Below are 25,231 nucleotides of genomic sequence, written 5' to 3'. Positions count from 1 at the left end.
GGAAAGCTCTCCCCCTTCCCAGGGCATGGGGAGAGGGAAAGGGGACTACAGGATATGGGGGAGGCTAGAGAGGGTAAAAGAACTCAGCAAAGACTGCAGCATGTGCTGGGAGACTTAATTATCTCCCTGAAAAACCTTACAGGGAACCGGTTCCACTTTGGACGTGTTATTTGAACAGCCTTGAAATCAGATTGTAAAAGTGCATATAAAGTTCATTATTTTATTTGTCTTCGGGATGCTTCTAAGGACACTGTCATCCATTTAGGGACTTCTTTCTGAAGTCCATAGAAATTGCCTTTAAAAATCATTGCTAGATGTAAAAACTGGCGAAATCCAAATAAGGGCTGTATTTTGAGTTGATAGTGTTGAAAGATGTCCAATTCCTGGTGTTGAACATGGCGGATGGTTGTGTAAGACGTTATCACTGGACGCAGCTGGGCGAAGATAACACAGGAACTCCCTACTATTCTTGTAACTTCTTGTGAGCCCTAAACTATTTCAAACTAAAAAGTTGTAAATTATGTTTTAAAAAAAGATATTAGAAAGAGCATCGCTCTTTTCCCTAAAATATCTGGTATGTAACTTTTCTGTTGGTGACAATTCTGTTGCAGAATAAATCTCCCATTTTACTTTGGCTACCAGGAAGCTCAGAGTCAAATTTAAAATTCACTCTAGAAAAACCGAAGGCCTATGGCCTATATATTTATGTCCTTTCTCCCAGTGTTGACTTTCTACACTTTTATAATATTTTCCTACTCCTGACTTTTCATCCCCATTTTTATTTTACCATTATTGTACTGTACATATTTTTGTGAGTGACTTCAAATCCTTTGCAGAAAGGAAGAATGTATGAATACATAAACTAATAAAATAATTGGCACAGCTAGTTAATGAGATGGTCATGTGCTTGTGGTTTTTTTTGTTTTGTTTGTTGTTGTTTTGTTTTTCAATTGTCTAGGAATTCTGCTTTACTGTTACCTTAAAGCACATAATTAGTGTCAATGTCCCCCTCCCCCGATAGGATTTTGTACTGAGAGTCACATGCAAGTTTCCTGCTCAATGAGAATTTCAGCCTTGGTTTCAACCAAGGAGAATTTCAGCCAAGCTCAGTTAACGAGCAGCCTGAGTTGACACTATTTCAGATGGTGTTTCCCTCGGGCAGAGCCAGTCTGCTTGTCACTCTGCCTGCAGTTCCACCATCGTAGATGCCTTTAGATGTTAGAAATTTGGGGTCCTGAGACAATTCCTATTCAAAAGAAAATACTCCTTTGAGAAGGGAGATGGTTTTAACAGCTGCAACCTAGAAAGAAGCACCTTGGAAATGCGTTTTAGGAAAGGGCCTTTGTGAACAACTGTGAGCCACGCCCTATTCCATGTATCAGGTTGTTATAATTCATTCCACTGTGGACTCACTCAGAACTCTCCACAGACCCAATGCAAAGCAAATATGGAGCACCCTACTCACCTGGAGAGAAGCGGGGAACCAGATAGCTTCCCAGCAGAGGTAACGCCATACACCCTCATCTATTCAGCCATGAGCCAGCAAAGTGGAAAGGACATGATAGCTTTGAAGGAAAATATCTAGCTCTGCTACTTACCAGTAATATGGCCTTTAATGAGTCTTGCCTTCTTCTGAGCCTCAGTTTCCTTATCTGTAAAATGGATAATTCACAGACTTGTTACGGGGTGAACATGCAGTAGTGTGTATAAAGGGCCTAGCACAGTGTCTGGCATATTGTTGGCATTCACCAGAAGAAAGTAGTGTTCCTGCTCTTAAACGGATAGCAATTCGTGTTCATAGGACACTTACTATGTACATCATCCTATTTAGGCCTCACACCAACCAGCTCTATGAGAATGTTACAGATTGGGACAGTCACCTGCTGAGAATTGTGGCAACGCCTCTCAGCAGCTACCAGAGAGGCACGAATTAAACATTGTGAAGAAGCTCTTGGGAGCTGAGGATCAGGAGATAGTAGACAGCATTACTATGGGGGCGAAATGGGCTCTCTTTATGCAGAAATGTTAACAAAACCCAGGGAGAGCTGTTGAAGTGGGAGGAGAATCATGTAGTTGGAGCTGCCCCAGCCAGGGCTTGGGGAGCGAGTGCAAAAATGTTGATCACTTCTTGTGGCCTTTCTTCCCCATGGCTTCCTGGTTTGCATCCCTGTAGGTGTCTGCAGCAGCACCCTCAGGACAACCTGCCCACAGCCAGCGTCATCCTCTGTTTCCATGACGAGGCCTGGTCCACCCTCCTGAGAACCGTACACAGCATCCTGGACACAGCGCCCAGGGCTTTCCTGAAGGAGATCATCCTCGTGGACGACCTCAGCCAGCAAGGTGGCTGCGGGCTTCCTCCAGCCTCCCTCGGGTGGGACGGAATCCTGGGAGGGTCCCATGAAAACCCTGGGTTTGGGAACCTGTTTAGGAAAGGTTCCCAGAAGCAGACATCCAGATGAGGGTGCAGGTGCAGGTAAGTCTTGACTGAAGGGCCCCTGGGACAACCCGTATGGAAGTGAGGGAAGAGGACAGAGAAGGTGAAGCAGACAAGCAAGGCGAGGGTCACTCCAGCAAGGGTCACTCCCATGAAGGTCTCCTCTGGGCCCCAATCTCCACACAGTCCAATCAGCTTCTGCCCAAGATACTCAAGAATCACAAGGAGTGGTCCTTTTGTGTGTACTCCCTGCCTCCTAGATACTGGGTGATGCACTTAACAAGTATTAGCCATTAAATCATCCTTGTTTAGTCTAATCCACTCACTTCCCAGATGAGGAAACTGAGGCCCAGAGAAGAGAAATGACCAGAGCTGAGTCGTGCCAAGTGCAGCAAAGTTCCACTGACAGGAAACTCACTACTGGGGGCCAGCCCATTGCATGGCTGGGTATCTAAAAGAAGATGGTGACAGAGAAAACGCCGGCCTGACTTCTAGGTTGGTGGTTCTCAACCTAGAATCACGTGACAAGCATCAGAATCACGTGACAAGCTTGTTAAAACACTGATTGCTGGGCCTAACCCTAGAGTTTCTGGAGCTGGCTTTGGGCTCAGGAATGTACACTTCTAACAAGCTCCCAGGTGACGCTGATGCTGCTGGCCCATGGACCACACTTTGAGAACCACTGCTCTCATCTTTGGCTGGGGCCTGATGACTCTATTTCTGGCTCAGCTGAATGGCCTACAGAAGCCCTTCCTGGCCTTGTGGGGAGACAGACCGCTGCAAGGGAAGCTGAGCATTGTGAGGTCTGCCAAGTACTGTCCTAAGGGGAATAACAGAGGATGGGATAGAGTTGCCAGGTGCTTTTGTTGGTTTTTCCCAAAGTTGAGAATTTGCCCAGCCTGGCCATAGTGTGAGTCAGATTAGCTAGAGGCCTCAGGAGTGCATGGGTTTGCTGAGATGCATTTGAATGTATGTTAGGCAAATAAGCAGGTCCTGGGCTGTGCTGAGTTGGCTGGCGAAAATGCCCAGAGACTCTCCAACCCTCAGCTGGGGCAGTGTCCTCCCAATGGCACACCTGTGTTGCCTCCTCCATCAGCTGATGATCTGTGTTATGTCAGTATCCCTTGGGAGACTTCCCTTCTCTTTTCATGTAGAGAGGCAAAGGCGCTGGGCCCTGCGGATGTGGGCTACCTGCAATGTCCTCAGCTTCTTTTGCTTTCCACTGACTCATACTTGGAGTGTGGCTGTTGGCCTCATAATCACAAGGAGGCTGCTATGCCTCTGAGCATCACATCCATTATCCAGGCAGGAAAAGGGTAAGAAACAGAGAGGCAGAAACCAGACAAGTTTATCCTTTTAGAAAAAAATCAGTGAAACCGTAGTTTTCCAGAATCCTCTCACTCAGTGCATTTCTATCAGAGTTGGATCAAAACGCTATTACTAGCAGCTAGGGAGTTGTGGTAGATGAGTGCCCTGTAAAAATCAGGTTTCTGTTAGTGAGGTGGAAGGGGAGAATAAAACAACTAACAACGCTCAATACAGTGGAGTCACCGAGGGGCTGGCTCTTGGAGACCAAGTTCAGAAATTTTAAGAGCTTCACGAACAGACGTCCTTCTCTAGGGAATGGACTTGGAGCTAACAAGCTTCCAGAAAAACAATTACCAAGCAATCTATCAGTACAATCTTTTACCACTGAGAAGTGCAACAGCCAAGTGACTGGGAATCCTTATGTCCACTGCTCAGGACAGTTCCCCTGCAAAAAATCCTCCCTAGGGAACCAGCCGCCACGTTTCATGGGCCCTTCTTTCTTTGACTTCCTTGATCACTGTCTTAGGTCGGGTTCCCTAGAAGCAGAGTCTGAGATGGGGCGTGTGATTTGGGGGGATGTACTCTCCGGGGAACTTTGTATGGGAATGGGGGAAACAGGAGATGCAGACGAAGGAGCAGAACAAAAATGTATGCTTTCAGATCAAGTCCACAGTCTGATCCCATGGAAGCTCTGTAGTGTAAACTTTACTTTAGGCTCTGTCCTGCCTTGAGGCAAGGGAGTGGGATTTTGTGCCCCTGCCCCGGTTGGTCTGACTGGGCACATTCTGGAGAGGCAGTTCTAATACCCAATGTTCAGGGAAGGATGCAATCGCGGTTAGCAGCGAAACCACAGCAGCGTGGGGACATGCAAACCAAACCAAAGCAGTAAAGGCGTCCCAGGGCATCTGAGATGGGCACCAACAGCCTCACTGCTATGTTTAGAGAAGGTTAGCAAATTCTCTCCTCTCCTGGTTTGATGGCTCCCTGCCTCCTGATTGTTACTGGAGAGGATCCTGACCCACCCCAAACTAATGAAACAACAACCGCACTGTCATGATGTATCTCATTCTCGGCCGTTGTGCTCACCACGGCTCCCAGGAGAGAACCACTGACGCCGATGCTAGTGATGGGCATTGCACTCTCACTGGCGTGGCATCTGTGACCCCACTGACCACAACCCTGTCGATTCCAGGACAGCTCAAGTCTGCTCTCAGCGAATACGTGGCCAGGCTGGAGGGGGTGAAATTGCTCAGGAGCAACAAGAGGCTGGGGGCCATCAGGGCCCGGATGCTGGGGGCCACCAGGGCCACTGGGGATGTGCTGGTCTTCATGGACTCTCACTGCGAGTGCCACCCAGGCTGGCTGGAACCCCTCCTCAGCAGAATAGCTGGTGACAGGTAATTCATCCCCTTGGGGACTGGGGAGCCAGAGGTGGGAGTGGGAGAAATAGGCTACAGCTTCAGCCACTTGTAGAACATCCCCCCCCCCCCCCAATTAAAACAGTGCCTGAGTCTCCACCATTAGAGAGCGACATAGTCTTAGGGTTTTTCAGATGTTTGAGACTTTTAGGAAGCAGAGGGAGGTAGAGTTGGAAGGGAAGTTAGAGTCCTCTAGTCTATTTACCTTGTTTTATAGATACAGAAGCTAAGGCCTGGAGAACAGCTTCTATTAGGTTGTAAATACTCCTGGGAAGGGAAACCCCTTACCACGGTTATCACTACCTTTGGTGAAAAGTCAGACATTTTACTTTATTTTTAAAATTTTCAATTACAGGTAACATTCAATATTATACTAGTTTCAGGTATACAGCATAGTGGTTAGACATATATGACTAACTTACAGAAGGATTGCCACAATAAGCCTAGTACCCACCTGACATCGTACATAGTTATTACAATATTGTTCTCTATATTCCCTATGCTGTACTTTATATCCCTGTGACTATTTTGCAACTGTACTTCTTAATCCCTTCACCTTTTTCACTCAGCCCCTTGACCCTCATCCCATCTGACAATTATCAGTTTGTCCTCCGTATCTATGAGTCTGTTTCTGTTTTTGTTTGTTCATTTATTTTGTTCTTTATAGTCCACATATAAGTGAAATCATATGGTATTTTTCTTTCTCTGTCTGACTTATTTCACTTAGCATAATGCCCTCTAGGTCCATCTATGTTGTCACAAATGGCAAGATTTCATTCCTTTCATGGCTGAGTAATATTCCATTGTATATGGGTACCACCCTTTCTTTATCTAGTCATCTACTGATGGACACTTAGGTTGCTTCCATATCTTGGTTATTGTAAATAATGCTGCAATGAACATAGGGGTGCATGTATCTTTTCGAATTAGTGTTTTGGATTTCTTTGGATAAATACCCAGAAACAGAATTGCCCTGTCATAATGTCCTCCCACACCTCATTCACAGCTTCCTGTGTCCTCTGTGTTCTCTGGGCCCCAGGGCTTGGCTTGCATGGCCTCGCAGATAAGGGTCTGAAAGAGAAGCTACCTTGCCCAGGTCTAAGTTCTCACCTCTTTTCACTACACACAGCACGCTCTGTGACCTGTGGCCTGGGAGAGCATCCTCTTTCAAGGTTTGCTTTACTTCTCCAGTGACCTTGCTCAGCTATTTCCTCACCTCATGTAAAGCAAAGCCATAGAGGCCATTGGACACAGCTTCTTCTTCTATTTTTTTTTTTTAACCTGGATAAAATGTAGATGTTATTAATCACATCTACCCTTTATTGAATGTCCATGAGCCAGGTGCTTTATATATACCATTTCTCACCATTAAAACAACCTTGCAAGGAACTAATGGCTAGGCCCATTTTACACAGGAGAGGTGAAATCTGAACCTAGACTGTTCTGGTTTCAGAACTCCCAGGCCTGTGGACACAGCTTCTAATAGAGAGAAGAAAGGCCCTAGCTTCCCCTAAGGCTCATAACAAGAGGCGTTCTGTCACTGGGTGAGGACCCAATTGCCCCCCAAATCAGAGAAAGGTTCTTAAGAGTTTTCATTCAAAAGGTGGAGTGGGAATGGTGAGTAAACAGTGTAACACGCCATAAATAAACTATTTTAAAGAATCATAACGTTCTCAACACCCTTATCAGAGAATTCAGGACCTGGTTAGTAGCCCTGGTTCCCTGCCTCTGCCCACAGAACAGGTCTACTGAGAGCCATAGAACAACTTGATATGAATTGGTAAAAGGAATCCCTGCCTCATGACCCTTTACTCCCATTCCTGAGAAAATGTGTCGTAATATATTCATTTTGTTAGAACGAGACCTTTAATGATAACTGCCAGCTAATTTAGAAATAAATATACAGATTTAAAGTGTCGATGATAATTTGAGGCATTCTTTAAGCCTGGGCAGTGGACAGCCCACATCACGGTACCTAGCAGCTCCAGACAGAGTTGCTTTCAGAGCGGTTGTTGTTAGGACAGTCTTAGGCGGTAGTGATGGATGACTGGCTTCTACATAAAGTAACAAAGATGAAAGTCAAGCGTAGCTGTCATGACAGCTGCCAATTGCCCTGTGCTCACTGCCAAGTCTAGTACCCAAGCCAAGGAATAAGAGTCATGGCTCGAGAAAAATGGAGATTTCTAAAGGAAAGGGATGAATTCCTTGGTGAAGGGCTGAAAGGCAGCCTCACTTTAGGGGTGATGATGGCTCAACGGGTTGTCCAAGCTGTTTTCCCCTTGAAGACTGGTCTGGTCCTCTATCGTAGAGACACCTAGTTCTGAAGGGCTGAGCCTGCTCAATGGGAAGAAGCAAGGTGGGGCAGGGAGCAGCACACCTCCTATCTCTCTGCCCTGGAAGGGGTTAAGTGATAGAGAGCAGCCTGAGCAATCCCATGTGAGTGTGTGTGAATGCGTGTATGTGTGAGTGTGTGTGTTGAGCAGCCGCAGGGGCCACAAGATGTCTCCCAGCCCGGCAGAGGGAGCAGCCTGCTTTGGGTCTGGTGTCCCAAGAAAACTCTCTCGCCCCATCCTACTCCACACCCCCTCAGCAGGACAGAGTCCTGGAAGGGCTGGCACCAGTCTTGGGGTCATACCTGAGCAGCGAGAGCTCTGGGAAGAGAGAATTCAGAGACTTCTGCTTCTCAGTATAAGAAACTTTTTACAAACACCAAGGGTTTGAGTGAACTTCCAAAATGACTTTCCATATTTCAGGCCTGGAAGAATGTCCGAGCCCAGGAAAAATAAAGAGGGATGAAATAAACTCGGGCTTATTCTTTCTTGTGGGAAAAGGGTTAGCTGGTAAGGCTGAAACAGCACTGAGCTTTTGACTATCTGGATGGTAGTTTATTATTTGACCTGATACAGACTGAATGTTTGTGTCGTCCCCGAATTCAGATGTTGAAAACCTAACCCAAATGCTGGGGCCCAGAGAAAACAGAGAGCCCAGGAAGCTGTGAATGAGGTGTGGGATGACCAAAAGATGGTTAAATCACGGAAGAGAGGGACATCAAGAGGAAGCCCAGCCACTGTCTTTGTTGACAGCTCAGCTGCCTCTGTTTGTCTTTGGAAATCCAAATGCCTGACCTCTTGGAGCTTAAAATAACTTAAGAGGGGATCCATCTTGTGTCTACCTGAGAGTTAAAACTCAATTTGCAAACAAGAATCATGGAGTAAGCAGACACTCCTAGCTCCTTCCAAGTCAAACAGGGCAGCGTTGCTATTTTGCTTTAAGTAAATTCCAAGAACACCAGACACATCTGTAAGTAAGAAACCCAAAGCTAAATATAAGAACGTTTGGGTTTTTTTTAAAATCACTGTTTTTGTGTCACTAGACTGCAGTTACTCCCCAATCCAGCCCTGGTTAAGCAGTCTCTATGGTGCATGGGAATAAAAACCAAAACAGAAAACATCTTTCACTTCCTTCATTGACATTTTATTCTTTATCAGTTTCCAAAATGAACTCACAGAGTCTGCCTAATCACTTACGTGTCTGGTTAAAATAGGAGGAAAAGGAGATTTCACAAAGGAAAAGATGGTATTGAAAATCAGGGGTAATGCAGTTAGTAGAAGTGAGCTTCACATATCACTCTGAGCTTCTAGCAAAACAGAGCGAAAACAGAAATTTGATGAATTTTAGAGTTCCCATTTTCTGTTGAAGAGTAATGTACACTTTGTCAAAAGGGCACAGCTCAGAGGTCTAGGATGAATTGATTGTGTGGCTCCTCGAAATTCAATTTCCTTTCTTGTCCTATTATGATTAGTACGATGGCACAGATTTGATGGGATTCTTCAGAGTTCAGCCACACAGCTCCCTGGCTCTTGATTCTGAAATTCCACAAAATGCTTTGCCAATAGCAAATCTATCCCATCTGCTCAGTTCATTCCCCAGTAAGTGGAGAATGGGGAGGGGGGCTGGGTGCCCTCCTTTCATCCTTGATCTTGCCTCTCAGTTTTCTTAGGTCAATGCAGGGTGCCCCAAAATAGTAGAGACCAGAGGGATTAAGTTCCCCTTACCTTCCAGAAGGAACAATGCGAAAAGGGCAAGAAAAGCATATCAAGATCCTTGCTCTAAATATAAACCCCACGACGACTACTTATGCCAAAGTCAGTCACGTAAGGCCACAGATTACAGCAGATACTTGAATCCCAGGACCACCCTGGCCCTCTCTGTAAGGCCTGGGCTTATGCCAGTTCTGCTGTTTTCGAGATAGAAGGAACAGAGATGGAAATCAATGGAAGTGTAAACAGTGTGGCTGGCGTTTCTATTTCTAGGAACCTCACTTTCTTTAGAGTGGTACTTTCCAGCCACCCCTGAGTTCAGGCTTGACTTATTCCATGGCACAGATTTTAGAAGATTTTAGAAGTCATGAGAGGCAAGGAAAAAAAATGTGTTTGAGATATTGGCTAGGTGGAGAGAAGCTCCTGCTACCCCGGGGTGATTACCTGTTTATTTAAAAGGTGAAGTTTCTGACCTGTACCAATTCCCCACATCACCGTCTCTGAGGTCATAGCTCAGGCTGTGAAAGAGAGCCAGAGACATGGAGAGAGAGAATGCAATCGCCAACAGCATCAGCACCAGGAAATGAATAAATAAACCTAAATTCAGGACTTGGGTTTGCTGGAGACATCACGTGCTCATATACAGATACACTAACACCAGGGACCCTTCCGGAGCTCGGCAATCCTGATCCCTCAAGCCAATCAAGTTTTGTGATGCAGGGAGGAACAAGAACCAATAGAGCAGGAGTCATGGGCCCTCAGAAACTATGTGCAATATTGTGTATATGTGCATATGAGTATTTTTCAAAGACACAAAGGAAGTCAAGAAATAATAAATAGGTAAATAGTTCAATCTCCTGTTTTACAAATGAGGAAACCGAGGCCCAGAGAGGTCCAACAGCTATCTCAAGATCATCCCATTCATCAGTGGTAGAGCTGAGCTGAGGACCCCACTCTCCTGTTTCTCAGTGCTGTCAACAGAGTTTTTAAAGAAAGAAAGGGGCAGACATGCTCTTTAATGAAATGGGCCCCTGATTTCTTACGGGAAAATCATATTTTTTAGAATAGTGCTGACCAACAGAAATATAACATGAGCCACATGTAATTTAAGCATGTCTAGTAGTCACATTATAAAATAAAAAGAAATGAAATTAATTTAAATATATTTTACTAAACCCAACATATCCAAAATATTATCATTTCAACATATGACCCACATACAAATTAGTGAGACTTTTATGTTTTTCATATTCAATTTTCTAAATTTAGTGTGTGTATTTTACACTGATACTACCTCTGAAATTCAAACAGACCTTATTTTAGGTGCGCAATAAGTAGCCACATGTGGCTAGAGGCTGCCATATAGGGCAGTAGATGCATAAATTATGTTTCTGTCCCCAGCAAGTGGGTGGTTTGCATCCCTGATTTGATTCTACAATTCTTTCCAGGAGCCGGGTGTTGTCTCCAGTCATAGATGTGATTGACTGGAAGACTTTCCAGTATTACCCCTCCAAGGACATGCAGCGCGGGGTGCTGGACTGGAAGCTGGATTTCCACTGGGAGCCTTTGCCAGAGAGTGAAAGAAAAACTCTGCTGTCCCCCGTCAGTCCCATCAGGTGAGGCCCCATCCCGGAACCTGCTTTTCCTTCACTTCCTCGGATGAACTTGGCAGCCAGACTGCCTGAGAGCTAATCCTGGCTCCACTAGTTTCCTAGCACGTTACTTAATTCGTGCCTCAGTTTCCTCATTAGTAAATTGGGGATAATAATAGTACTTAGCTTAGAGGGTTATTGTAAAGATTGACTGAGTCAATACATGAAAAACATCTAAAGAGTGCCAGCCACACCGCTATGTGTTATTATTGTCATTTGTTATACTAATGGAGTCTAGTGAAGCGCTTCCAGATACCTGCAGTGGACACCCCCCAGTGTGGAACAGTGACAGAACCTGAGCTGGGACCTTGATACTACTCTACCACACCAGGCCGCAGGTTCCTTTTCTGTAAAAACGCAGGATTCAGAGCCAGGTGAACGCTAAGACACCGTAAGTCTCAAAATATATCCAATTTTATGAGATGCTTCTCATGTTTTTGGGTTTTGAACCACTAAAGTTAACACTGTAGATATCTTCTGCTGCATGAACAAACCACCCAAACTTAGTGCTGTAAAACAACAGCCATTTTATGAAGCTCCTGGATTCTGTCAGTCATGAATTCTGGGAAGAAGCACCAGGGTTGGTTGTCTCTGATCCATGGTGTCCGGTGCCTCTGCAGGACTGTATTTACTAGACTCGACTGGCTGGAATTCACACACTAGCTGGGGGCTAGGATCCCTTGCAGGCTGTTCACACGTCTGAAGGTTGAGACTGGCCGTGAGCAGGAAGTTCTTCATCCGTTCTCTCTTGAAGAGGTTACTGCCTCTGGGCTAGTTGAAGCTTGTTACACCATGACACTGGGTTCCTAAAGCAAGTATCCTAAGAGATCTAGGTAAATAAAGCAAGCCGTATCACCCTTTAAAAAAAATAATTTACTGAGGTGAAATTCACATAGCATAAAATGAATCACTTAAAAGTGAACAATTCAATGACACTTCTATAATCACAATATTGTATAACCACCACACCCCTTGTCTCCCTGGAGTTGACGGTGAGGTCCGGGCTTCTGTGGGGTTGCGCTGATAAGAAGGGAGGGCCCCACCTGGGGCTCAAGCTGTCCTGCAATGATGTTCACCACGATGCACCTTTACTGGTCATGGCCTCTGGCGGGGGTTTGGTACACCTGGCCCCCAGCAGCCTGCGCCCTCCATGCGCTATCTGCCAAAATCCCACATCCTCTCCTGGCCCCCATGTCACAGCCCATGATGCTCTGCTGACAGTCCTGGGTTCTCTATGGAGCTGCACTCCACTTTCTGCCTGGTGCCCCACAGTGCTGCCTGGACCCTGTCTCCTGGGGCAGACGGTGGTGAGGGGCTCCTGGGCTCCAGGCCAGCCATATGGGAGCCAGGCAAAGTGCCCTCTTCTCTCAGATACCCAAACAACAAACACTGGGTCCTCTAGGAATGAACCCTGAGCTTACAAATAGTAAGTGACAAAACTGGAAATTGTATTAAGTAATACTATACAATACTGGTTTTAAGTATTCTGGCATAACTTCGTATTTTTAATAACCCAAAGGTCAGTAGTTTTGTTAATGTAATACTATTTTCTTGGTAATTAAAAAAATCTGAACTCTGATTCATTTATATCTTGAGACATACCCAGAGTTTAGCTGCATTAATATTTGCTCCATTAAAAAAAAAATGTTCCTGAGTCTATACGTGTTCAAAAGCCTTGTGGCTACATCTTTTCTGGTTTAAAACCTTCTACGGGATATCATTTCATCTCTAGCAAACAGAAGAGGGTGAGGTGAGGGATGAGGGAAGAAAGAGTACAGAGCCGACCATTGCCCTTTGTACAGGCCTGGTGCTACGTGCTTTAGGGTGTCTTATTTTAACCCCGCCCTTCTCCCCAAAGGTCTCTCCAGAGGGACTCAGCCAGAGGGTAGGGGAGCCTCAGGTACAGGCCCATGGCCCGCCCTATAGGAGCAGTACCCGAGGATAGGGTATAAAAGGCCCAGGCAACCATAGCTTTCTTTTTACAAAATACTGGGATTTCCAATGTGGTTGTTTTGTTCCAGTCTTGCCATTAAAAACATTGAGGTCTATCTGAGCCCAGAGTCCACTCTCTTAGCCACTGGAGGCTCCCCTTCCCCCCAACTAAGCCTCCCTGATGTGCTCCGGGTTCTGAACTGCATTCTGTCCCTGTCTTCTCTCTCTAGGAGCCCTGTGGTACCTGGCGGGGTTGTGGCTATGGACAGACATTACTTCCAAAACACTGGAGCTTATGATCCTCTCATGTCACTGCGGGGTGGCGAAAACCTTGAACTGTCTCTTAAGGTATGTCCTGGGCCATGGGAGGACCCAGGTGGGCTCTCTTTAGGAGTGTGTGTGGTCACAGTTTGGAAGCAGCCATGAGAAATACCACTGGTCAGGGATAAGGCTGGGGGAAAATTATACAGTCATTAAATGTGGTGTGTCAAACCTCCCATTTCATCCCCCTTCCCATCTCTTTCGTACCCTACCTTGATTTTACCTCCAGCCTCCTCATAAAGTTGACTATCAAACCTGCCCACAAGAAAAGGCATATTATCGGTCATCCACACCTTAGTGCAGACATTCCCCTACATTCTCCATTCATAGCACCCGTAGCATCTCAGTAATTTTTCACAGCACACACAGGCCAAAACAAATCCCAAGTAGTTCTATATGTTAAACTATATATGGTTTGATCCAAACAACTGAACAGATATTTGTTCTAACAACTTAGTACCTGCTGGGCACTGCACAACTTCTCCCACCTTGGAATCAGACTGGACACCGCCACCCTCATTTCCTGTTCAACGTCAATGTCAGCATACTACTTGCTTTTTATCACAACTTTAAAAATCCAACCCAGTCAAGATAAACCACCATCAAAAGTACAGCCATCTAATGCGGAAGCCATGAATTACTTCGAGCTCGAAGTTTGCAGAACATCTAACAGATGTCACTATGTTTTTCTCAAACACTTAAAATGTCCCCCATGGCCCTTTGAGTTTGCTGGTATACCTCAGGGCACCTTGCACACAGTGTGGGAACCCCAGCCTTGGTGTGCTTCAGTTTATATGCTTACGCTGCTTGGAATATTTTCATGTTCAGCTTTATCCTCAAGTGTGTAATGTAAGGCTCTCTGTCAAATGAATTTTAGGTATTTGGAAGTAGGCAGAAGAGTTAGTGGAGAGCAGGGAGAACCCTCCTGAAGTAGGAAAGACTATGTTTCAGAAAAGCTTGCTTCAATCGTCACCTAAATAGTTTCTGGTGCCTTTGCATCAGGAAACTTCACAAGCTTTTAGAAATGACTGACCACTAGGGATACCTTTTTTCCTGAGGCAGCAGCCTTTGGAGAATAGTGGTTCTAATTTACATGGCCACATCTCCCTAAGTGCTAAATCTGTGCAAGTGTTTCAAGGTCAGGTAGTTGCATGGGTGTGGCCCCCTCACCACACCAGTCCATCCCAGGACAAATGCCACCATTCTTCTCAACTTATCACTCCCCCACCCAGAACTCCCAGATGTAGAAACTCTGCTGTACCCTGAGATCTATACTTTATATATATATGCATATATATATGTATGCCATTTTGTATATATACCATATGTGTATGATACAAGGTCGGACAATTACGTTCACAAACTTATACTAGAAAAAGTGCTACATACCTCATTTCTGAATATCACTACGGTCACCTTTGAAGTACTCCCCCTGGGAAGCTATGCACCGATGCCAGTGCCTAGTCCACTCTTCAAAGCAATTTTGGAACTCTTTTTCTGGAATGGCCATCAGAGCTGTTGTATTGCCCTTGATATCCTGAATGTCATCAAAATATCTTCCTTTCAATATTTCCTTTATCTTTGGGTAAAGAAAGAAGTCATTGGGGGCCAGATCAGGTGAATAGGGAGGGTGTTCCAATGCAGTTATTTGTTCACTGGCTAAAAACTCTCTCACAGACAGTGCCGTGTGAGCTGGTGTATTGTCATGATGCAAGAGCCATGAATTATTGGCGAAAAGTTCAGGCCGTCTAACTTTTTCACGCAGCCTTTTCAGTACTTCTAAATAGTAAACTTGGTTAACTGTTTATCTAGTTGGTACAAATTCATGGTGAATAATCCCTCTGATATCAAAAAAAGGTTAGCAACATCGTTGTAACAAGTTCACGAACTTAATGTCAGTCCTCATATATATATCATTGTGTGCTCACGATTTCCTGTGCATTTTGCCAGCCCCTCACAAGTCCCTTACTTCCCCTTCCCACATTTTTGGATGGGAGTACTGAGTTGTGTATTTTCTCCTTTTGTGGCAGGCTTGGCTCTGTGGTGGCTCCGTTGAAATCCTTCCCTGCTCTCGGGTGGGGCACATCTACCAAAATCAGGATGCACACTCCCCCCTTGACCAGGAGGCAACCCTGCAGAACAAGGTTCGCATTGCCGAGATCTGGCTGGGCTCATTCAAAGAAACCTTCTACAAGCACAGCCCAGAAGCCTTCTCCTTAAGCAAGGTAAGGAGAGCCCAGCAGGGGCTTCTGTGCTCATGACAGGGCCACCAGCTGGAAGCTGGGCCAGGGAGTGAGTTCATCCTGCCTGGAGGAGAAAATAGAAGCTACTGGCTTATGCTTCCCTCAAGTTGCTCCCTCAAGCGGCTCCTCTACCTGGTGGAGGTGTCTTCTGTGTCTCCCAGCATTTCCATGGTGTAGCAGAGCTGGTCTCGGCCTGGAACCCCTTCATGTCTGTAGGATGACATCTGTGGGGTGCAATCCTTCATTGTGGGGCCAGAGGAGAGAGTGGGCAGGGAGTAAGTGATGAAACAGGTCTCAGAGGCCCTTTTCATCCTGGGCAAAGTGCCCAAGGCTGTGAAATTATCTAAGACATGAAAAAAATATAAATGTAATAATAAACATAAAGGACCCAAAACACGCCACAGAAAAATTTTAAACATGTAATTAAAAATCCACTGCATTTTCAGCTCGTCAGCTGTTACTCAGTTCAGTTTTTACAGAGTGACACATAAATGTTGTTTTATATGCGACATGGGTTCACATTATTGTTTGCTGTGCTGGGAGTGGCGGCTCCAAAGGTAAGATTTCCAGGACCTACAAATGTCCTGGAAAAGCTCCCACAAGCTTCTTACCAGCCCACATTGCTGGGTAGGTCCACATTGCTGATCTACAAATGTCCCCATCTGTTCATTTGATGACTTTCACAAGGAGAATGACACCTCCTACTGGTAAGTGAGAAGACATTTTGTTTGTTTTGAACATTCTATTAATTCATTTTTTGGAAATGTTCTATTGCTTATATCGACATCAAGATTTCAATAACATCACTGCCTCCCTGAAGGTGTTTGACAGCACGCATTGACTATAAATTTAAATAACTAAATATTAATTTTGCTTTAACGATTTTTATCCTTTCACCCCTCTTCCTACCCCACCCCAAAATCCTCACATGGATTTTAAGATACAGAAATCCTAAGCACCCAATGACAAGGCCAGGGTTTCAGTGCTGGAGGAGTTGACATTCTCTTGTTTGGTCCTGTCTCAGGCACAGTTGTACAGAAGGAAAGTTGCTTTTCAGCACGCCCCTTCATTTGAGATCAAACAAGGGCTAGGTAGATTTGCCAGTTTGTCTCATCACCAAGAAAGGTGAAGGTGAAAGAACTTGCATGAAGGAATGTTTTTGCATTAGTAGCAAAATCCAGCCCTGGAGAAGAGCTGGAGAGGACTCAAGTGAACACTTGAGAGTGTCATGAAACTACCAAGACATTCCTGACTTAGAGCAGTTGTTCTCAAACTTTCTGTGGATAAGACTCTTCAGGAGAAATGGTTACATTCAGATTTCAGGGGGCTCGCCCCAACCTTCTGAATCACAGGCTCTGGGGAAGGGCCCAGGAATCCACATTTTCCTTAAGTTCCTTGGGCATTTCTGAGATAGGTACTCAGGGGATCACACTTCGAGTAGCATGTAGAAAACATTTCAGTATGGTAGACCAGGTCTTACTCTTCCCAATATTTCTATCTGAAGACAAAGAGAGGGAAAAAGCACAATCAGGTTTTGCATAGCCAGCTAGACCAGTGTCTCATTGCTAGGCTAGAGGCCATCAAATTAGAACTCAGACATGGACCTCCTGTTCCAGCTCTCTCTTATTTCTTCTCTCTACCCCAAGAAATAATCATCTCTCTTTTGTTTTGTTTTTATTTTTGTTTTTGATCCTTCCAAACCCTCCTTAGCACCCCTCTCTTCCCTAACTATATCCAGGATTTAGTACTAAATTGGATAGGGTTCTTTGTATCTTATCAATACAGCCAAAAATATTAATTTATACGAAAGTGGTAAGGACTTACCTTGATATCTATCCCAGGACAATTGTATTATAAAGGAGACTCTTTAGGAAAGGGGATACTGTAGCCCTAAGGAATGACTCGTTCCTGGAGGAAACTGGACTCCTAGAGGGGAAGAAAGGAAAGCTTGCCTTGTCCCCACCCCTACCCCATGATTTTCCTGCTTACTTCACCTCAGTTGCTTTTGGGCCAGTTCTTGCCTCCACGAGGCCTGTCATGGTTCTACACTATACAACCCAGGTGCAAAGGCCCATCATTTTTTCCAGCTTCCACACAGAGTCATCAAAGCATAGCTATCATGGTCTTTGTAGACTGAAGATACGAGGGCTTGTGGGAAGGGAGTGACATCATCTACCACTTTGCTGGTTCCACAGCTCTCTCTAGGGAAGACCCATCCTGTCCTGTCCCTTCCAAACCCTCTTCCCCCTGACCCTTTCCTCTCTCTGCAGCCCTGGGAAACTAGTCTCGGTGTCCTCATTCTGTCCCAATCCTTCAGCTTCAGCCATTTCTACTCTTCCCCACCACATGGATTCTGATGTACAATAAGCTTTTTCCGTCTCATGGCCTGTGTCTTTCTCCGTCCCCAGGTGGAGAAGCTGGACTGCACAGAACGCCTGCAGCTGCAGAGGAGACTGGGTTGTCGGATGTTCCACTGGTTTCTGGCCAACATCTACCCTGAGTTGTACCCATCTGAGCGCAGACCCAGGTTCTCTGGAAAGGCAAGGCATGACCCAGGGAAGATGAGGAAGAAGAGGGGAGGGTGGGCAGTTTCCCAAGACAGGAACTGGATGATCTGATGCTCTTCAGTGACCTTGGCCAACCAGTCCCAAGCTCAGCGGGGCCTCAGAGGCTTTCATGCCTGCCCTGAAGGAGGTGACTGGGTTGCTCTCACCAGGACAGGAGCTGCTGGCCTCCTTTGGGGGGGCCTGTCCCTTAGGATCAGTGGCTTCATTTTGATCTCACTCATTTTCATGGCCTGAACATGGTACCTTGAGCTACACTCCAGAGAGTGAAGGAGAAGAATGGTGCCTGACGGAGGGTGTCTGTATGTGGAGGGCGGGGTTCACTTCTGTATGGGTGTCTACTTTCAGCTCCACAACACTGGACTTGGCTTCTGTGCAGACTGCCCGGCAGAAGGGGACATCTTGGGCTGTGCCATGATGCTGGCTCCTTGCAATGACAGCCGGCAACAACAGGTGGGTGGTCAGAGTTCTCAGGGTACTGGCCAGGGAAAACCTGGAAGTGGTCTTTCCTGGGATGCTCCTCACTTCCCTTTGGGACATCTACTTTTAGTGGGTCCACATCCCTTGATGGACCACAGTCCCATTGTGATGACCCATCACACCCCTGCCCACCCTGACCCAACTGCAAGCACAGACATGGACCATTGTCAGACAATATCAGCATCTGAGCTTGAGGGAACTGGAGAAGCTGTTTAGCCAATGCTTTTATCTGACAGATGAGGAAACAGAGGCTAGAGAGTGGCCAACCCAGGGGCAGCAAACTCAGATGTCTCCAGCGTTCAGGCACATAAAGGGAATGAGCACCGTGAGCTGAGTGGAGGCTGTTGTGACTGAGGAGCACATGCCCATCTGAAAGGACAGCGGCATCCACCCCGGCCTCAATAAATGAATTTTGTTTTATAGGAAAGTGGGCCTAGTATTACGAGATCATCCAACATTCAAAAAGACACTAGAAAGCCAGAGTATATGAAAATCTCCCTATTAAAATTAAAAACTATAATTAGAGATCAAAGAAAACTTACATGCAGGCAAATTCCCACCAGGGCACCATTTATGAAATATCAGGATCAGCCCGAGGTCATTCGTCACCTAGAACCTGAGATGGGGAAGTGAGTAGGTCACCCGATTAGGGGCCGTAGACTCAGAATCACTGCGGGTTCAGGGAATCCTTGAAGCCCCCTAGGGTCCATAGGGCTCTAGAATTGCTGGCTTATGATTCCCAAAAACTAAAGGAAAGAGTCAAAGGTAGAATTATGTCTCTTCCTGCAGCCCTTCAGCCATTGGTAGACTTTATCTCAAGTATCTGAGGAGAGAAGAAAGTAACTGGGTCAGGAGAAGGGTCAGAGGCAGCAGGGTTATTCCAGCATCCCTGTGGGCCCCTTGGACATCAGGAAGAGCTTACATCTTAAGGAACTTTTTTCTTCTTTTCAAAATTTGCATCATGGAGTAACTGCCCAAGGTGGCGGGCAGCTGCCACGATGCTGGCTAAGGGTTGGTAGATTCAGTTCTTTTCGCAACTTGGTTGATAACCTGGAAAGTCTAGCCTGTCCCCCAATCTCTCTCCTTTCAGCATACGACAGGGGCCTTTGAGTTAAGCGATCATATTCCAAAAGCCTCTATTAAAAACAAAGAACAAGGGACATGTTCCTGGAGATAATGATGAAAAGTGTCAGGTGAAGCCCTAAAAGCCTGGGGGCACAAACAAGAACATCTCCTGGAAGGTCTGGAGCCCAGCCCTGCAGGGAGGACCAGCTGAGGCTGGAGTCGGCCATGCAGGCCCCGGGGGTCTGGGGGAAGGTGATGCTCAGGATCCATTTGGCCTCTTCAGCTTTGCCCTTCACCAATCTTCCAGAACACAGGGATAGGCATTCACACCTGGCACAGGGGAGGAGGACTTGGAGGTAAAGTGAGGAATCTGTGCATGTGGCAGAAACAGCTCAGCACTTCCTAGCTGTTGATACGAAGCAGGCTTCTTGACGTCTCTGACCCTGGATTTCCTCCTTTGCAACTGGGGATAATGAAGCCTGCCCCATGCAGATAGAAGGTTAGCTATTTGGGTTTTTTGATTTTGGGTGAGGAGGAGGAGATTACCATGGACTTCTGGATCCAGCAAAATTATGAACTACATGTGCTGAAAGCCCTTCTAAAAAGATCTGGATAAGTTAGGTTAAAAAAATAAGAAACACCCTCTTCCATGCATAAGTAACTGAGTTGATAACAAAGAGAAATTTCCAGGGGCCAAAAATCAAGAGGCAATTGAAAATAGAGCCATTGGGCGTGAACCAAGCTGCCCTGTCTAGGTTCAGGGGGCAGATACTGTGGACCTCAGGAATCCAGAGCTGTGGGTTCAATGCAGAGTAAGAGACAAGAGCCTTCAGTCCATGGGCGATCATCTGTCAGCCAGTGTTGACCTTCAAAGAGAAACTGTGAAAAGTTTAACCAGAAAAATCCACCCACTGCCACAGGAAGTGGCAAGGAAGTTTGTCTCTACAGAGTCTTTGAGTAGGAGACAATTAACTCTCCCCCCAACTCCCCCAATTTTTAACCACAAGTTTGCATCTAATGTGGATTTAGGATTCAAATTTATACCAACAGTGTGGTCTGGGAATCCACAAGCAGGACCAGCTATCTCATTTGTGGGGCTCAGTGCACAGTGAAAATGTGAGGCCTCTAATTCAGCATTTATTAAGAATTTCAAGACAGTAGAGCATTAAATCAAGTATGTTAAGCCAAGAACATTAAACCATTCTAAGCATGAGGCCCCCTGTGATGGCACAGGTCACATGCCCATGCAGCTGACCCTGTCTCCAAGCCACAAAATTAACATAAAAATTAGTTCAGGCTGTACTTGGCAGGAACAAATGGAAAATGGTTTTGTCAGGACATGCCCTCCCACCTGGCCACACAGGCTTCCCACTGTTCAGGTCCATCTGCAAAGGTAAGCACAACCCCACACACCAAGACACTGAAGGAAATACTAACCATGAGCCAGAGTCAAGCAGATACAACAAACAGCAGGAAAATTAGTTGCAGGGCCAGGTCAGATCTCTCCAGAAAGCCATCAACTGGGGCTTCAGAGGAGGTCCTCATCTGCCCTTCCAACAGTACACAAAGCTCACCACATTCTTTATGGCCTTACCAATGGTGCAGTAAATGGAACGATGGAGGAACACACCAGAATGTATAAACAGGAATGTGCGAGCAGCTAGAATGTGGAGATGTCAGAGGCCAGGGCTAGTCGAGCAGCATGTTGGGAACTGACTATGAGATACAGTCTTGCTGACCCCCCCACCCAAAAAAAAAATCTAAAACTTGGCCCTTAGACTTCAGCTCTGTTGTGAGCTCTGCTACTCTCATCTCCAGCTTTGGAGACTATCTCCTTCTAGCTGTGCTAACAACCGTTCCCTCTCTCCCAGCACCTGGAGCACACCGGCAGGAAGGACATCCACTTTGGCAGCCCACGGCACCTGTGCTTTGACGTCAGGCGCGAGCAGGTGATTCTTCAGAACTGCACCGAGGAAGGTCCTGCCATCCACGAGCAGCACTGGGACTTCCAGGAGGTAAGGAGTCCATTCAGAAAGGGCTCAGTCGTGCCAGGAGTCGGTGCGGTGTCCCAATCTCTTCCAAGAGGTCAAGTATGACTGTTCAGATCTGTGTCTCTGTTGTTTACCTTAGCGGCTTGGCACAAAGGCCTCAGGGGTCGGTAAAGCCAACTTTGCAGCAATGTTGGGCCACCAGCATCTTGAAATGCACTAAATGGTCATGTTTCTGTAGAGCTCTGAGCTTGGTCATGGTGGAGAGTGGAGGTCGCCCCTTTTTGAAGTTTATTAGTTCAGGTCAGAAGTAGGGCCATGGAGCATGTTACAGAAATAGTCAACCACCTCAGTGGTGTGGTTTTAGGAGCAATAGCAAGGCTCCCCCATCTCCCACCCACATAGATATAGATATAGGTATCAATTTCTTCCTTTGTAAATTCCACTGTGGACATTTCATCATTTTAGTAAGACTTTGATTCCTATTCCCGCAGGAAAGAGAAGCTCTAGATCCTTTCCAGAGGTTATATATCGGTAGAATGGAATGTAAGTACTTAGGGAGAGTGAGTGGGTCCCCCACACAGCATTGGGAGAGGAAGGTGACAGTATCAATAATGTGTCCATATGCAGTTTTTTTTTTCCACCTCAAAACGTCTCTGAGACGAGTTAGGGTGTAAATATAAAACAAACAAATAAGTACACACATCTTTCTAATTTCTTTTCTTCAACTTCTGTGTGGGAATAAAGAGGATAAAATAAACAGAACTGTTCATTTGTACTTAGAGCAGGCTGTGAAAGAAGAAAATCACTCATGGAGAACTTAGGCTGACTGCGCAATAAGCAGTTGAAAACAAAGCTCGTGGGGCTTTGGTGACAAGTGAACCAGGACTTAGGGGGCCCACATGTACTTAAAGGAGTATTAGAAACCAAGTTACGTTTTTTCTATGAATGATCATAAAGTGTTCTCCTAAGCACGTCCTGAGGATAAGATACATTTTAGAAACATAATTTGAAAATAGTAAGTAAAATATTAGTGAGTAAAATACACTCAGCATCTTTCAGGCATTAAAAAACAAAACGTTGAAAAAGTATCATTCAGCCATAAAAAGAAGTGACATACTGTTCACAGATGCACTATTCACAATAGCTGACAGGTGGAAGCAACCCAAGTGTGCAATGATGGATGAATGGATAAGCAAAATGTGGTATATGCATACAATGGAATATTATTCAGCCTTAAAAAGGAAGGCTATCTTGCCCCATGCTGCAATGTGCATGAACTGGAGGACAGTATACCAAGTGACATAAGCCAGTCACAAAAAGACATATACTGTATGATTCTACTTATATGAGGTAGCTGGAATGGTCAAATTCATAGAAACAGAAAGTAGTATGGTATAGTTACCAGGCGCTTGGCAGAGGAGAGATTTGTTTAATGGGTATAGAATTTCGGTTTTGAAAGATGAAAAAGTTATGAAGATCTGTTTCACAGCAGTGTGAATATACTTAACACTACTAAACTTTATACTTAAAAATGGTTAATATAGTAAGTTTTATATTGTATATTTTACCACAATAAAAAAGAGAAAGAAAAAAAAGTAATTAGGTATTGTTTTATTCTATAACATGGATGAAACTTGAAAATATGATGCAAAATGAAAAAAGCCAATCAGAGAGGGTCAAATAATTTATGATTCCATTTATATGAAATGTCCAGAATAGACAAATCTACAAGTACAGAATTTCCTGTGGCTGGAAGGAGGGAGGAATTGAAAGTGACTGCTTGGTGAATAGTGGGTTTCTTTTTACAGTGATAAAGATGTTCTAGAATTAGATAGTGGTGATGGTTGCATATACTCTGTGAATATACTAAAAACTACCAAGTTGTGTACTTTATTTAAAAGAGTGAATGTTATGGGGTGTGAATTAGCTGTCAAAAATAAATAAATAATGAGCAAATAACTGGATAAATTGACATTATTAGCATTACTGGTTAAGGGTGTTTAACTTCTCATGAAGACATTGATCTTTCCTGAAAAGAGCATGGCTAGTTTCAATATTAAATCTGGTAGATTTTGTATAATCTTTAAACATGGCTGACTTAGGCCTTTAGTGTTTCCTTAAAGTCCTACTTTGTTTGTACTGCCACCTCATGGCAGCAGTACTAAATTGCAGGATTAACAGAGGGCAGAAATTCAATTAATCCCTCTGAAAGCAGAAATTTACAAGTCAATGATAACAGCGAATGTCATCAATACAGTATAAAAACTGAACATGATTTTTACACTGGCATTCTACTAACCAGAACTCTCTGAGAAAAGGCATACTTATCCAACAACAATAAAGATCACTGAACTCATGACCCTGAGGCTCTGAACAGTATCTAAATTTTAGAGCTACCACATTATATTATATATTAATCAAATTACTGCAGTTCCTTACCAGGACAGTTCACATCACCTCCATTCTTTCTTAATGATTAGCACAAATCTTAGAAATTTTCTTCTTTGTTGACTAACTGTGGGGGACTGACTGGTTGTATATTTTTTTCCTTTTCTTCTCGCTTTTCAGAATGGAATGATTGTTCACATTCTTTCTGGGAAATGCATGGAAGCTGTGGTGCAAGAAAACAATAAAGATTTGTACTTGCGCCAGTGTGATGGAAAAGCCAGCCAGCTCTGGCGATTTGACAATGTCGACACTGTGGATGAATGATGAACGCCAGTGTAAGAAGGAAAGGAGAAGTTTGGCCATCACAGTTCGGGCCCAAGGGCACTAAAAGAGTATGTATATTTTATAAAGCAGGCCCTGTTATATTTTTGTTCCTGGTGACAGTAGAGAGAAAGCTCCATGAATGAATATAGAAAAGTCCTTCCTTCTCACACCTATTTGATTGACTACTGGCTGTTTTAGCAAAAGAAAAAAAAAATGGATTCATTGCCTCATCGTCTTCATCACTGGTAGACAATCATCACATAGTACAGAAGACTTCGTTTTTTTTCCATTGATCATGTAATAATTGCTTTTATTTCTGACCAAGGATAGAGGCCTGGGCATTCTCCAGCAGCACCTTTAGGATACATACATCCAATTGATCAATGTAGTTCAAATAGCCTTACTTTGGATTGTCTGCATAGCCAACCATAAAAATTCAAGTGTGAAGAGGGCATAATGGCCAAAACTTTGGATTAGCTTATTTGGGTTAGCTTGTTCATTGGTTGAGCCATAGGTCCAAAAAAAACCCAAAACAAAACAAAGCAAACACCCCCCCCCAAAAAAAAACAAAACAAAAAAAAACCCAGAAGGGAATCTTTTCTATTGAGAGAAGAATAGTGTTGGTGAGAAGATGGAAGAGAGCTTTGGACCAACTCTCCAGGTCAGCCTAGCAGCTGAACAGAGTCAGTAATCCTGGGATAGGATGTTTTCATGTTAATGAGAATTTCCTCAGAACTTTCTACCTCCATTCGCCCTGCCCTTCTCTAACTTGGTTAACCACAACCAGATTCTCATGCAATATATTTATCTTTAGTCATTGGTGTTGGGAAGGGTCAGCTCAGACTGAGCATTCCCATTAACAAAAGTGTATACAGTTGAGAAACTCTCCTGGTGCCCTGTTACAGGTTTTGTATTGACAGAAATAGGAATCTTTGCAAAGAGGCAAACCTCCCTGAGGGGAAACGCTAGCCTCTGAGCCAAAATTCTTACGAGAGAAAACAGAGTTGGGTGTTAATGTTCATGAAGGCTGACAGGTCCATCTTCGAGCCTATAGGAACTTCCTGGCACCCC

General features: G+C 44.8%; 1 protein-coding gene across 2 annotated transcripts in view; it reads left to right on the top strand.

The window, feature by feature from the left end:
* Positions 1-24,702, top strand: part of GALNT15 (polypeptide N-acetylgalactosaminyltransferase 15) — a 40,770-nt gene extending 16,068 nt beyond the window's left edge. The window contains exons 2-10 of one of the 2 annotated variants that reach the window (XM_019725995.2): positions 2,174-2,340; positions 4,935-5,139; positions 10,649-10,816; positions 13,015-13,132; positions 15,136-15,330; positions 17,757-17,888; positions 18,261-18,365; positions 21,329-21,472; positions 24,017-24,702. In XM_019725995.2, coding sequence (XP_019581554.2) covers positions 2,174-2,340; positions 4,935-5,139; positions 10,649-10,816; positions 13,015-13,132; positions 15,136-15,330; positions 17,757-17,888; positions 18,261-18,365; positions 21,329-21,472; positions 24,017-24,160 — 1,378 coding nt within the window. In that variant the 3' untranslated portion in view covers positions 24,161-24,702. The remainder of the gene's footprint in view (positions 1-2,173; positions 2,341-4,934; positions 5,140-10,648; positions 10,817-13,014; positions 13,133-15,135; positions 15,331-17,756; positions 17,889-18,260; positions 18,366-21,328; positions 21,473-24,016) is intronic. The other variant, XM_074312811.1, reaches the window with a different exon arrangement.
* Positions 24,703-25,231: the final 529 nt, after the last annotated feature.

The sequence above is a fragment of the Rhinolophus sinicus genome, linkage group LG10 (genome assembly GCF_036562045.2).
Source record: "Rhinolophus sinicus isolate RSC01 linkage group LG10, ASM3656204v1, whole genome shotgun sequence".
NCBI lineage: Eukaryota > Metazoa > Chordata > Mammalia > Chiroptera > Rhinolophidae > Rhinolophus > Rhinolophus sinicus.
The sequence above is the reverse complement of the archived record's forward strand: the minus strand, read 5'-3'. Positions and strand labels throughout refer to the sequence as shown.